The sequence below is a fragment of the Crocodylus siamensis genome, chromosome 6 (genome assembly GCF_052110815.1).
Source record: "Crocodylus siamensis isolate JL-2025a chromosome 6, ASM5211081v1, whole genome shotgun sequence".
Lineage (NCBI taxonomy): Eukaryota > Metazoa > Chordata > Crocodylia > Crocodylidae > Crocodylus > Crocodylus siamensis.
Genome location: NC_143400.1, coordinates 11198245 through 11212365, shown reverse-complemented (window position 1 = coordinate 11212365; position 14121 = coordinate 11198245). Strand labels below are relative to the sequence as shown.

The 14121-nt window shown below is 64.8% G+C and overlaps 2 protein-coding genes across 8 annotated transcripts in view; one reads left to right on the top strand and one right to left on the bottom strand.

Moving 5' to 3' along the window:
- The first annotated feature begins 109 nt into the window (after positions 1–109).
- On the top strand, positions 110–10672 carry LOC149861028 (immunoglobulin superfamily DCC subclass member 3-like). 4 transcript variants are annotated; one of them, XM_090054851.1, is made up of 14 exons: positions 110–867; positions 2159–2467; positions 2619–2763; positions 2880–3010; positions 3131–3268; positions 4153–4311; positions 4917–5082; positions 5160–5410; positions 6185–6349; positions 6454–6642; positions 6721–6825; positions 7067–7202; positions 7431–7545; positions 7683–10672. In XM_090054851.1, the coding sequence occupies exons 1-14, from the start codon at positions 525–527 to the stop codon at positions 7740–7742; spliced, it is 2412 nt and encodes an 803-aa protein (XP_089910977.1). In that variant the 5' UTR covers positions 110–524; the 3' UTR covers positions 7743–10672. The 4 variants fall into 4 exon arrangements, with proteins under 4 accessions (XP_089910977.1, XP_089910975.1, XP_089910974.1 ...); XM_090054849.1 differs by lacking the exon at positions 110–867 and having other exon boundaries at positions 1239–2467; positions 7443–7545; XM_090054848.1 differs by lacking the exon at positions 110–867 and having other exon boundaries at positions 1239–2467.
- GATAD2B (GATA zinc finger domain containing 2B) overlaps positions 9176–14121 on the bottom strand; it is a 56073-nt gene continuing 51127 nt past the window's right edge. For all 4 annotated transcript variants that reach the window (XM_090054854.1, XM_090054855.1, XM_090054852.1 and 1 more), the window contains exon 11: positions 9176–13871. In XM_090054854.1, the coding sequence (XP_089910980.1) occupies positions 13738–13871 (134 nt within the window). In that variant the 3' untranslated portion in view covers positions 9176–13737. The remainder of the gene's footprint in view (positions 13872–14121) is intronic.

Sequence of the window (14121 nt, the reverse complement as noted above, 5' to 3'; positions counted from 1 at the left end):
CCAGCCCAGCCACCCCGTGGGCCCCAGCACTGGGTCTGAAGGGCCTGGCACCCACCCTGGGGCATTTTTAAGTGCTTTTAAAAGACTGATAATTATTATGTCCCCTTTGGTACCTGGGGGGGGAGGCTACCCCTGCCCTATGCACCCCCCCCACCCGCACATCCCCCCCCCCCCGTGGGGTCACAAGCCCTCGGCCCTCCTCGGTCTCTGTGCCCCCTTCCCTCTGCTGCTGCTGGGCCCCTGCCCCCCGTGCTGGGCACTGTGGCTTTGGCCCTGGGTGCCCCCTTGCTCTGGATGCCCCTGGCCCTGCCAGGGGGGACTGAGCTTGACCTCCAGCTCGCCCCGGCCCCGGCGAGGGGGGTGGGCTGGGCTGGGGGGGAGGGGGAGCCGGCCCGCCCCGTCCCCTCCCGCCGGCCCCGGCCCCTTTGTCCCGGGCAGAATAGAGGCAGCAGCTTGTGACAGTGACACCATGAGTGGGAGGGGGGGATCGCCCGGGCAACCGCGGGGTCTGCTGCCGTCCTGGGATGGGGCTGAGCCCCCCGCACCCCCGGGAGCCCGCCCCTCCCCGCCGGGGCCCCCCGGGCTGCGCCCCCCGACGCGTGGGAACCGGCCCTGGCCGCCCGGCAGCTGGAGCCGCCCCGCCCCGCCCCGCCCCGCGCCCGCCGCTTTCAGCACCCGGGACAGCGGCGGGGCCCGGCCGGGCCAGAGCGGGCGGAGCGGGGCCGCGGCAGGACGGGCCCCGCGCTCCGCATCCCCCGCCCGCGCCGCCGCCGCCGCTGTCCCGGGAGCGGGGCGCGATGCTCCGCGCCGGCCGCTGGCTGCGGCTCTGGCTCGGGCTCGGGCTGGGGCTGGCGGCGCTGCGGGGCGGTGAGTCGGGCCGGCGGGCGGGCGGGCAACAGGTGCGGGGCCGGGGCAGCTCGAGGGCGGGCGCGCGGGTCCTCGGCCAGCCCGGGACGGAGTCGGGACTGGCGGAGCCCGGGGCGCCCGGAGCTGCTGAGCGGGACGCCGGGGTGCGCTCCCGGGCCGCGGCGGGAGAGGGGCCGGTGGCCGCCGGGGAGGGAGCCGGGATTCCCGGGGCCTCGGCCGCCGCGGGGAGCTCGAGGGCGCCCGGCCGGGGGGCGGGGGGTGCCGAGTGCCCACGTGGCGGGCTCACGGCTGCCCGGGCCCAGGGCCCCCTCGCCCCCCGGCCGGGCGGCCCCTTGGGCCGCGTCCCACGGGCGCCAGGGCCCAGCCCGCGGGGTTGCGACCCCGGCCGGGCCGGCGGCGCGGGTGACGAGGCGGGGCCGCGCGGGGTGAGCGGTGCGGGGAGTCATGGGAACCTCACCCCGCGCCGTCACGTGGCGCCGGAGCCGGGCAGATGGGCCGGGCGCGGGGGCAGGGCCCATTGTGCCTCCCCGGCGCGGGGCGCGCGGCCTCCCACCCCGTGCCCCGGCCCTTTGTTCCGCGGCCCCGCGCCCCGACGCCGCGGCCCCCCGGCCCCGCGCAGTTGCTACGCAGGCCTGAAAGGCCGCATCAATCAAGATGTCAGGCCGGCAAAGCCGAGGCCGCCCCCCTGCCGCTCCATTGTCCCCAACAGTTAACTTTGTGACGTCCCCGCCACGAGGCCCCGGCTCCCACAGCCCGGCCCGAAGGGCTGCCCCGTGCCCCTGTGCCCGCGAGGGCCGGGCCGGGCGCACAGGCCTGGCCGCGTGGCAGCCGTGTGCGGCTTTAGGCCCCTTCGTGGCGGCTGTGTTGTCCCCCTGGGGGCTGCCCTGTGGGGGCTGCAGGAGCTGCGGAGCTGTCTATGGTTTGTCCAGGGACCTTCCTGCTCCAATGCAGCAGGGGCTGGGCCACATGCCTGTGCCACAGGTGCCCGTGATGCCCGTGCCCATGCCAGGCACTGGCTGGTGTCTTGCGGGTTGCTGCAGGAGGAGGGGGCGTTGCCGGCAGCGGCCTAAGAGCCCCGTGTTGGCCACGCTGTGCTCCCAGCCTGGCCACAGGGGGAGCAACCGCGTGGGAATGGGAAGCGTGCTGCTGGAGGAAGGGGCCCTGGCCCCCAGCTGCACCCGGGACCCTGCGTCTGGATGGGGGGGTCCTGGGGGCCGGGCGGGCGAGGGGCACTGGGGGCTCTCAGAGGCCCCGGCGTGGGCCCCGGGGCTGATGAGCACCCCCTGCGCAGGGCTGGGCCGCGCGGCCGAGCTGGCCTTCCTGCTGGAGCCGGTGGACGTGGTGGCAGTGCGGGACCGGCCGCTGGTGCTGCACTGCCTGGTGCAGGGCGAGCCGCCCGTCCGCATCCGCTGGTTCAAGGACGGGGCAGCGCTGGGGGGCCCTGCGGCAGTGCTGGCCAATGGCTCTCTGCGCCTGGAGAGCGTGCAGCGCCGGCCCCGTGACGGGAGCGCCACGGATGCCAGCGCCGGCGAGTACAGCTGCGCCGCCCAGAACCGCGACGGGCTCCTGCTCAGCCGCAAGGCCCGGGTCCAGCTGGCCAGTGAGTGCGGGCAAGGGATGGGCTTAGGGTTGGGATGCAGCTGACCCTGTGCCCCTGCCTGAGAGCTGGCAGGGGCTCGGGGGTGTGGGGATGCCTAGGGCCGGGCTGGGAGGCTCAGTGCAACCCCAGCCTTACCCCCACGGCCCCCTAGCCCTGTCGCGGTTCCACATGCACCCCGAGTCCATGGCAGTAGAGGAGGGCGGCGTGGCACGCTTCCAGTGCCTCATCCAGGGCGTCCCTGAAGCCACCATCACCTGGGAGCGCAACCGCACAGCGCTGCCACCCGACGACCCCAGGTGAGCACTGCGCACCGCCCGAGGGACTGAGCCACCCACCCTGAGCCCCAGGCTGTCCCTAATGGAGCCCAGGGAATTGTGGCACCCACCACCAGCCCTGCTGTACCACCCCCCAGGTTCACGCTGCTGCCAGCCGGCGTCCTTCAGATTACGGGCATGCGGCGCGCAGACGTGGGCGCCTACCGCTGTATGGCCACCAACATCGCGGGTGCACGCTGCAGCCGGGAGGCCTGGCTGGGCCTGAGCGGTAAGCGCCAGAGTGGGGTGGTCTGGGCCTGGGCTCCTGCCCAGCCAGGGAGTGATTTGTGGGGGGGGGTTAGAGGATGTGACCATGACCACCTCCTCCCTCCTCTGCCCCACGGTGCAGTCACTGCCCCCAGGCGCGACCAGGAGCCGACGATCCTGTCGGGGCCGCAGAACCTGACACTGACGGTGCACCAGACCGCCATCCTGGAGTGCATCGCCACCGGGCACCCGCGGCCCATCGTCTCCTGGAGCCGCCTGGGTGCGTGGCTGGGACTGTGGTGGGGTGCAGGGGGTGGTGAATGTGGGGGTATTAGGGGTGGAAGATGGGGGGGTTGGGCGGGAATCTAGGGAGGGGAGACTGCAAGGAGTTTCAAAGGTGTGGGGGGAGCATGGGGAGGGGTCACAGGGATGGGTGACCAGCAGGAGTTGGGGGGGGGCACTTGGGTAGGGTCAGCTGGTGGGCTGACCAAGGGAGGGCTCGGTGGGGGGGTGCACAAGCATGTTCACTCTCGTGCTCTCTCTCGCACACTTGCATATACAGAGCCCGGCTGGGGGGAGGACAGGTGGACTGTTGGGGGTGGGGCGGCTATGCCCCACCCCTAACGCACTGTCCCCCGCACCCCTGGCCGGGCAACAGTCCCAGGGATAACTGGCCAGGGAGAGGCGGGGAATCATAGGGCTGCTGGGGGGAGGTGGGGGCAGTTCATAGCACAGGTGCCCATGGGCTGGGGGCCCTCATACAGGTGGATGACCCGCATGGGGGGCGGGGGGGGGTTGTTAATAGAGCTGGGTGCCTGCGGGTTTTGGGGGTGGGTTCATAGGGTTGTGTGGGGGAAGGGCATAGGGTTGTGTGGGGGTCATACAGCTGTGATGGGTGTAGTCATATATGTGGGTGGCTGGCTGGGGGGAGAGTCCTATGGATGGGAACTGGGAGGTTTTGCGGGTGAGGGTGGATGACATTGGTGTGGGCAGTAGCAGCTGGGTGCGGGTAGCAACAAGGAGGATTTTAGGGATGGGGGTGCAAGAGGTAGGCCAGTTGAGATGTGTGTGTGTGCGTGTCATACACCCACTGGCTGGTGGGGGGGGTGGCAGAAATGAGGTGGTGCTCCCCCAGCCCTCCACTAGCCCTGTCCCCCCCCCCAGACGGGCGCTCTATCGGCGTGGAGGGCATCCAGGTGCTGGGCACAGGCAACCTGATGATCGCGGACGTCTCGGTGCAGCACGCAGGTGTCTACGTGTGCGCAGCCAACCGGCCCGGCACACGCGTGCGCCGCACAGCCCAGGGGATCCTCATGGTACAGGGTGAGGCCTCCATGGGGCGGCTCCCCCCGCATGCAGATAGACAGACCCCCCCTCCTGGCCGGACACCTTACAACAGCGAGGCCGGGGCTGAAGGCGGCTCCAGACAGACAGGGCTGGGGGACAGATGGGCACCACGGCCTTTGCACTTGGCTTTGTGCATGGAAGGAGCAGGTCTGCGACCCCTGACCTCTGCCCCTGGCCAGCTGCAGCCAGGCTGGGAATAGACCTGGGGCCAACCTGGGCGGCATCAATCACCTTCTCAGCCTCAGGGCGGGGGCAGGGGGCGGCCCAAGTGGGTGGGAAGCCCTGGAAGCCCCCCCACAACAACCTGCATTGCACCCCAGACCGCCCCCCCCAGGCCACTACAGCTGCAGCCAGGGACCCCCATCCCCCCCGCAGCGCCTGTGGGTAATGAGATGCAGGCGCTTGAGCAGCTGCGTGGCCGTGACAGCCCCTCAATGCAGCATCTGGGGCCTCTATTGTGCCGGGGGGCCGCGCATCCAATACAGGGGCTGGACAGGGCTGCAGGGCCCTCAGCTCCTCCTGCTGGGGGGGTTGGAGCTAGGCAGTGCAATGCCCACTGACCCCAACCCCTACCCCACCAGCGCCCCCCGAGTTTGTGCAGTGGCCGCAGTCGGTGTCCAAGCCACCCGGGGGCAGTGCCATCTTCACCTGCGTGGCGCAGGGCGTGCCCGAGCCCCGGCTCATCTGGCTCAAGAACGGCCGCCTCCTAGCGCCCAGCGAGCACGTGCGGCTCTCACACAACAACAGGTCAGGACCAACCCCCTGGGCAGAAGGGGCCGGGGCATGGTGGGGCAGGTGGCTGAGCCTGTCTCACGCCCCCCCAGCACGCTGATGATCCAGCGCGTGGCGCCGGCGGATGAGGCCATCTACCAGTGCATCGCCGAGAACAGTGCCGGCACCAACCAGGCCAGCGCCCGCCTGGCCGTGGCCCCTGCACAGGAGCTGCCACGTGCCCCCGAGGGTGTCCGCGCCGCTGCGCTCTCCACTACCGCCATCCAGGTGGCCTGGGCTGAACCTGCGCCCGAGGTCACCGACAGCATCATTGGCTACGTACTGCACATCCGCCGCGTGGGCGGTGAGTGGCCCTGGCTTCAGGCCTGCCTCCTCCACACCCCCCTGGGACAAGGCAGGATCCCAGGGCACAAGCCCCCAGCCCAGATGCACCAGGCCTCTCAGCAAGCTCGGACATCAACTGAGCCCCCACTGTGTGCCCCCCAGCTCTGCACCCACCTGCAGGGGCTGGGATGTGTGATGGGGGCCACGAGGCAGGCTGCAAGTTCCCTGCTTTCTGTGTCATTTATTGTGGGTTTGATTTTATTCCAACATCTCTGCTCCCCACGGGCTCCACACCTCAGGGCTGCGTCCCAGGGAGCAGCAGCTCTGAGAGGGACGCGTCTCGTGCCCAGTGTAATGCCAGCGCAGCTGCAGCAGGGCCGCATCCATCCCCGGTGCTTTCCATGGTCCCGGAGCTGCATTCCTGCCCCCGCCCCCTCTGCCTCAAATGGCACTCGTGGCTTTCATGAAGACACGTGGGCATTGCTGCCCATCAAGTTGCCTTTATGACCCATGCTGACGGGGCTCCAGGGGCCATGGCTGAGGCTACTCGCAGCTGCAGTTTTAGGCTATGTGCCTGGCCCCGTTCCCATTGGCTGCAAAGGCCAGGTGCCAGCCCGGGCTGCTTGTCACTCTGGCTGTCACCGTCACTGCATGGCACCCGCTGGCCACCTCTCAGCTGCACCTGGGAAGGGCCCCTGCCATGGACCCTCAACCCCACTCTCACTCCCAGCCCCTGAACTGCCCCCTCCAGCCCCCGGCTCCTGACACAGCCCTGGCCTGGTGCCGCCCACAGAGTCGGAGAGCCGGGAGCTGCAGGAGGCCGTGAGCAAGGTGACCTTCCAGCACATCTTCACCAACCTGGAGCCATCCACCACCTACTCCATCTACCTCCGTGCGTACTCGCCGCTGGGCGCCAGCCAGGACTCCCAGCCCATCCTGGCCACCACACTAGGCAGCAGTAAGGGCACCCGGCAGGCGGGGTGGGGGCACCCCGCAGTGCTATTGGTGCTGGACGTGGGAGCCAGGCCCTGGGCGCTGACCCCCGTCTCCCCCCGGTCTCAGTCCCCGCAGCGCCCAGGTTCTTCACCAAAGTGCTCAATGCCAGTGCGGTTCAGGCCTTCTGGGAGCTGCCGTCTGCACCCGGATCCATCGAGGGCTTCAAGCTCTTCCACCGGCGGCTGCCAGGACCCCGGTTCGAGGGGCCGCAGGTGCTGGGCAGCACAGCTAACTCCTACGTCTACAGCAACCTGGGTGAGTGCCCCCTCAGGCATCCCCTCACCCCAGCCATCCTGACCCCCGCCCAATCTCTGATCCCTCTCCACCCCGCAGAGCCCTTGGCCACATACGAGATCAAGCTCCAGGCCTTCAATGGGAACGGGGACGGGAACAGCAGCCTGCGCCTCGTCTCCCTGCAGGACGGCGTGCAGAAGCCAGGTGAGCCGGGGGCACAGGGGGGCTGAACACGGGGCAGGGAGTCCAGGCGCCTGGGCTCGCTCAGCAGCCTGAGAGGAGCAGGACTCCTGGGTTCCCAACCCAGCTCTGTGCGGCGAGAGGGGCCTACGGGGCCAAGTGCCAGGCGCTTGGGTTCTGCATGGGCCGGGGCCCCTGCGCTGGGGCCGACGCCGCCTGGCTGCAGCCGTGCCCGGGAGACGCTGAGTGCTCTCTTTCCCCACAGACATGGACCCCGCGCCCCCCTGCCCCTGCAGCGCAGAGGGGGAGAGCTCGCTGGCCGGCATCGTGGTGGGTGTCCACATTGGCATGGCCTGCATCATCTTCTGCGTCCTCTTCCTCATGTTTGGATACCGCAAGAGGTGAGGGCCGGGCCCGGCCTGTCCAGCTGCAGACAGCGCTGGGGGCGACGCCGTCGGTTCCTGGAGAGACTGGGCCCTTCTGTTCCTGCACAACACCTCTCCCACCCCATGCCCTCTGCTGCAGACCCCCAAAGCGTGGGCCAGGGCCACCCAACCCATGGTCCCCGACCACATCCAACTGCAGTGGCCTTCCCTGGCCCCTGCTACCCCCCACCCCTTGCATTGCAGTCTTTTCTGCAGGAAAGGTGCCCAGAGCAGCTGGACAGTGCCACAGGGGGCTGAGCCGGGGCAGCCCGGCACCCGCGGGGCCAAACCCACTGAGATGATCGAGCTGGTCACCCAGGTGAGGAGGGGGCAGGGGCAGCACCACGGAGGGCCCCAAGCCTCAAGGAAGGGGCAGGGGCTGCATCCTGGGCTCCGTGCTCCAAGTGAGGCCGGGACCCCCAGTGTTCCCCTGCCCTAACCCCCTCTCCGGTGCAGGCTGCCCCACACATGGCGGTGACGGCGGAGCGGTGCCCGGCGCAGCAGGCCATGGACTAGCGCGTGCCTGAGGCAGGGCCACGGCGCAGCCGGCGCCTCCTGCAGACTCCAAAGAACCTACCTCAGCCCCCCGGGCGCCAGCCCCAGAGCTATTTTTGATACAGAAACCAAAACTACCTCGAGCCCCTGGCCCCCCCGCCACTGCCAAACAGCCCTGGGGGCAGCATGGGGCCTGGGGGTCTCGTCCTGTGGGCACCCCCTGCCCCCAGTCATTACACAGCAGCTGCCCTGTGTGGCCACGGTGGGGGGGGCAAGGAGATGCCCCCACCACCACGATACCAAATATCTCCAAGCCAAATAGGATTGGGCGCCTGATGCTGCCCCCCTGCAGCTTCCTCCAAAAGTCTCTCTATCCAAATACTCTCTCAAGCCACAGAAGCTGGAATAACCCCAAAGACTCAGAGCTTTAACCCCCCCCCCCATGCCCACCCCACACTCTGGGGTGGGTATTTTTGGCAGGGAGCAATTTGGGCCCAGGTGCCAAAGGTGCCAGCTGTGAGCTCTGCCCCTCACCCCCTTCCCGCCAGCCCCTTGCTCCTGGCAGACACCAAGCAGGAGCCCCCCTGCACCCGAGCAGCAGGATCGGGGCCAGCCCCCTTCCCCCCAGCCCACGTGTGCACAGTAGCTAGAGGCCACGGGTGCTTCCTAGGAAGGCCCGGACCACCAGTGCCCCCTCGTCCCTCCCGTAGCGCCATAGGCGGCGATGCATTCCTGTAGCGGAGCCCAATCGAACTCACGTGTGAACGCTGTCCCTGCCCCCCCACAGGCCAGGCCAGGCCGGGCCCCTACCCCACAAGCCAAAGATGGGCCCGGCCTGGTCCCTAGGGAAGGCATCAAACCCAGCCCCATGTCCGGCAACCCTGGGCAAGCTTTAACGACCCCCGAAGTGGGGCTGGGAGACGCCCCGGCCCCTTCAGGCCCCCAGGCTGGGCTGAGGCAGCCGGGTGCAGGGTCCGCACCAGAGTCGCTTGCGACTGTGTTAGCAATAAACCAAGGTGGAAAAGGCCAGTTGGTGCCATGCGTCTGCTGAGGCTGGGCATGTGTGTGCGTGTTGGGGGGACTGGGGCTGCCCTGGGATGGGCACATGAGGCAAAGCTGGGGCTGGGGCTGGGGCAGGGGCTGGGGAGCCTTGCAAGGGGAGGGGAAGGCTTTGGTGACCCCACTTGGCTCAGGGCCGGCGGGCCTGGCCCTGTGGCCAGAAGGCCCCTGCGAGTGCTCATGTAGCCTGGGCGACAGAACCTCAGTCCCCCAAACAGCTCAAGCCCAGACCCCCCCCCGCCAGCTCCAGAGCTCAGCTCCTTGGTGCAAAAAAGCCAGAGGGGCGAGACCCTCAGCCCGGTGTCAAAGCAGGACCAGGGCCCGTGCCTGCTCAGCTCAGCCTGGCTCCCCGCCCAGCCCAGACAGGACCGCAAACGCCATGCACCAGCCGCATGAAAAGTTATAAATCATTCCTTTCTTTATTAAACATAGCTTGCAAGTGATAAATATTACAAAGTTTTTTTTTTTTAATCCTTTCTCCAAAAATTAGCTTATTATTTTTAATCAGTCACTGCATAATCCCGCTGGCAGTATTTAAACAGCTTTGCTTTTTTTTGTTGTTTTGTTGTTTTTTTTTTGTGTGGTTTTTTTTGTTTTTTCTTCTCGTTTGTTAAACCGGATGTCAAACACAATGCCAAAAAAAGGAAAAGAAATTAAACCCCCAAAATAATAATAATAATAATAATAAAAAAAAATTAAAAAGTTGTGCAAAAGGGCCTGGTTTCCTGCGCCCACCCCCCGCCGGCTCGGCTGCGGGGACCCCCATGCCCCTGGCAGGGATCGCGAGTTGCTCAGGGGCTGCAGGGCTGGGAGATGCTGCCGCTGCACTAAGCACGTGTGGGGCCGCGGCACGTGGTGGGAGAGGCTGTGCACGGATGGGGTGTCTGCAGCCCCAGCCGGGACCCCCAGGCATGGGGCAGACGGACCTGGGGGAACTGGGAGTGGGGCCTGGGGAGGATAAAAGCTTCCCTGAGGGGCCTGGAAGCCCATCCTGCAGCAGACGGGATGGCACTGCAATCACTTCCATGTTCCCTCGAGCTCCCGGTGCCACCAGCTGCCCCATACCCCCGGCCCTTTCCGCACCCTGACCTGGCCCTGAAGAGGCCCCCCCGGCCCCAAATGCAGGTCTAGCCCCCCAGCGCAGTGCACGCTGCCAGGATACGTATGGCAGGACGCCAATGCCACCGGGCCAAGAGGGCACAACTGCCCCGTGCCACCAGGATTGGGGTGGGGGAGGGGGAAACAAAAAAAAGACCTTCCTGCCTCCGCTGCGCTGGGGGTGCTGGTCACTGTAGGGTCCTTGTGTGTGTGTGAAAGGCACAGATTTGGGAGGTGGCATCGCCACCAGTGCATTGCTGCAGGCAGGGGTGAGGGGAGCCGCCCCCGGTATCTCTGCCCCCTGCAGCCAACTGCCCCCCCCCCCCCCCGCGGGAAACCACCCTTTTGCACGTTTCATGTCATACACGAGAGGTCACATTACAAAAGGACGCAACGACGGTCACAATACCCATGGCTAGGCTGTTCTGGCTTCGTTTTTCTACACAATGTACAATTTTTTTTCTTTTTCTCTTTTAAACGTGTCAAGAAATAGCTTATATACACGAATGAGTCCTTGTTATAACATGTCGGCAGCAATATCATAAGCTAATTGTCAGGGGGCAATGGGGGGGAATGAAGGGATGGGGGTTAGAAAAAGGAGGGGACGGGGAAATGGGTTATGCCTCTGGAGGAACGGAAAACAAAAAATAAACCCCGATAAGCGTCTTCACAAGCGGCTTCTACACCTAGCTGTAAAAGAAAAGCTAAACAAAAGCAGGAAAAAAACCCTTATTTCTGTATCTAAAAAAAAAAAAAAGAAAAAAAAAGAAAAAAAAAAAGACGATTTTCTACCATACATCACATCCATTAAGAAGGGAAGGGGGAGGCTCTGTGTGTGTGTGTGGGGGGGGGGGGTCGCGTGCCGTGGTCAAGACAAAATAAATTGAAACCTGTGCAGATCACAGACAAAGCAAGCATCTTAATTCCCCTTAGACAGATTAATAGGCAGGGCAGGCAGGCGGGGGACGGGGGACAGGGCCCACCATGCCCTCCTGCCCACAGGGCATCGCTACAGGCCAAGGCAGGAGCAGCGGGCGAGGCCTGGGCTATCCCCAGCAGGACGGCGAAGGGCGGCCCCGTGGGACAGGAAGCACTCGCCCCAGGGGTGCCCAAGCTCCTGGCCCCACAGTGCTGGTGGAGCCGTGCCCGCTTCTGGGGCTGCAGCAAGGGTGTGCAGCCTTGGCACCCCTCAGCCACGCAGGCAGGACATGGCACTGTGAAGGGAGGGCACAAGCCTGACCTGTGAACCCAGGCTGGCTCATGGAGGGAGAGAGCACCCACGACCTAGGGCCCCACTGCCCACTTCCCGTGCTCCCCAGTGCCACATAGGGCTGGGTCACGCCATCCCCACACCCAGGTGGGAAATGGGGTCTGGCAGCAGCTCAGGCTGTGCTGGGACCACCAGCGACCGAGGGCCTGGGCTGCCACAGGATTGGGCCGAGTGGAAGCCTTTTTTGCCACCCACTGCAGCCGATGGAGGGGGTCGGGGTCCGGGGGCCTCTGGGCCCTGGCCTGGGAGCATTTCACTTAGCACCACAATCAGTATCTTGTTCTTCGACAATAAACGGCCTCCGCCGGCCCCACGGGAGGGACTCGTCATGAACTATTGCACATTTCTATATAATTTCTTTTTTTTTTTCTCTCTTTAAACTTTCATCTCAACCAATACGCCCGGGTCGCCTCGTACCTCTTGGCAACACCTGATTGGGGGAGAATGGCACTTGAACAGGGGGAGGGAAACGAAGAACAAGTGGGCGAGAGCGTCTCAGGGCGACTGACGGAGAAGGAACAAGTCAGCAAAGTGCTTCCGTCCGAGCTCGGCAGGGAGAGAGAGACATCTTTCGGGCCAACGGCCACCTCCTGGGGCCAGCTAAACAATATTTTTTAAAAACCAAGAACAGAAAATATAGATTTATATATATACGTGCCACTGCGCCTCGCATGCCCCTAGGAACACCCTCACCTCAGAAGGCCCCAGCCATGAAGGCATCCATGCGCCATGGCTGGGTAAGTGCTTGCAGAAATCGGGAGAGGGGAGTGGTTCTTGGAAGCAAAGACCCGGGGGAAAGGCCTGCGGCGCCAGCAAAGCCCCAGGCCAGAGATGATGGGGCACAAGGGCGCTGGTGCAGGCGGGTGCCCAGTGCTCGTGCTGCGGTACAAGCCCTCCTCTCTAAGGCAGGGGCAATGCGTGCTGGGTTCTGGGGAAGCCCTGCTGGCTCACAAAGAGGCAGCCTCCAAGCATCAGCAGATCCTCCCCCAAGGCAGCTGCCCCTCCAGGAAGCCACGGAGTTTGGGTCTCACAGCTGCAACCATGGACGGGGGGGGCAGGAACCAGCCCCGTGAACCAGGAGGGATGGCACCGATGGTTGGGAGCTGCTCCGGGAAGAAAGGTGCCAACAGAAGCTTCTATGGGCTTCGCACAGAACTTCACAATTCACTCGACACCGGCAAGGCCTGAAATGTTCAAGAGCTCCTTCTGGCCGACCACAGGGCTCAGGCTCCTTCCCTCTGCACCAGCAGCTGCAGGCACATCCCTCGCTGGGATCTGTAACTGTTTGGCCAACAAGGGTCTCCCAGTGACCAGAGCAGCCACAGACAGGCATGAGGAGCTCCATATCCTGACTGCACCACCCGAGCACCCTGCACAGCCACGTCCTGGCTGGGCTCAGTGCCTCTGCTCCGCAGCACTGGGCAGCAGTGGCCTCTGGCATGGAAGTGAAGTGCAAAAGGAACATCTCCCAGACCATGTTCTCAGCTTGCTCATGCCTTGGGTCAGCTGACATCATTCTTGTCCAAGCCCCCATGCGGGATGCACACCCAGGCTGCAGGACTTGGCTCTGACCCCTGCCCTGCTCTGCGTTTCTACTCGAATCAGGCCTGGCTGTTGCTTCCACGTGGGGGAAGTGACGTGGAACAGCTCTTGGGCACGCACCGAGGCCACGGTGCCCTTTGGTAGTTCACAATCCACAACGGACCTTCCACCTCTCCACTTCTCGGTGCCAAGGGCTGCGGTACTGGAGGCTTGGGATAGTGGGATGGCGAATTCCTGGCACTGCCTACAGCGGTCGGCTTGGCTGTCTGGCAGAGAGCCACCCAGCTGGCCCTGCACTGCTTTGCTGGCGCCCTTTGCACAAACACAACCAACAGGACCTCCAGACGCTGCCCGCCCACACCTGAGCTGATCCAGCGAGTTCGCAGCTTGGTTGCATGGGGCAGATGCACTGAACTGAATGCCGGCTCCTTCCTGGACCAACTTGCCTTCCTCCAGGGAGACCACGTGCAAATCGGGCCAACCCGTCACAGCCTCGCCTGGGGCAGCTGCATCCAGCACCTCTCCTTACCTCTCTTGGAGGACAAGTCCCAGGTGCCCCCATCCCCGGGGCAGAGGGCAACTGTCCGGGCTCCAGCACACCACTCCCACTCCCCCGCCTTCCCTCGAGTCAGCATGGCTACCCTTTACAAATGGTCATGTTACAGGGGATGCCCTTCAAAAAATAAAAATAAAAAAAAACTCTGGAAAGGAAAAGAGTTTCAACTGTCCATTGAGCAAAAGAAAAAAAACCCCAAAACGAAAACACAACACAATGAAAAATTCTAGGCTTTGTCATTACAAAAAAATAGCATAAAACAAGCAGGAACACGTCCAGTGCTGATCCAAGCAGACACTGCTCTGACCTCTGGCAAGGGGAGTGGCCTCTGGCTGCGGTAGAAACCCAGAGAGGAGCTGGGGGGGAGGACAGGGCGCTCAAGTTTGGGTTGTTTTCGGTTTTCTCTGTTGTCTGTTTCCCCATGTATGGTAGGCACCAGTACAGGCACTGCATGCGACGGAGGTGGGGTGGGCAAGGAGGGGCAGCCGGAGTTATTTCTGTCCGCTGATGGACTGCGATATAGACCGGGGTGGGATCATATCTAAAAGATACTCCCGCTGCCGATCCGCCAAGCTCGACGCTTTGTGACCTCCAATCCCGGCGTTCAGGTATGCGATGTTAACACCTGGAGGGGAGAGAAAAGCAAGGGGGAGGCTACTTCTCCTATAAAGGTGCTGCGCTCAGCCTGAGAAGACGCTCCAGCCCCCCCGCCCACGTGGCCTCCTCCTCGACAATCTGCCGCACCAACAGCCCTGTCCTGCCACCTAGTGGGGCCTGTGCCACCCTCAACAATGCCATCTTTGCTGCGAGTCTAGAGAACGCCGCCCCAGTCTCGCACGGCAAAGGGGCAGCCTTGGCAAAATCTGAGCCTGGCT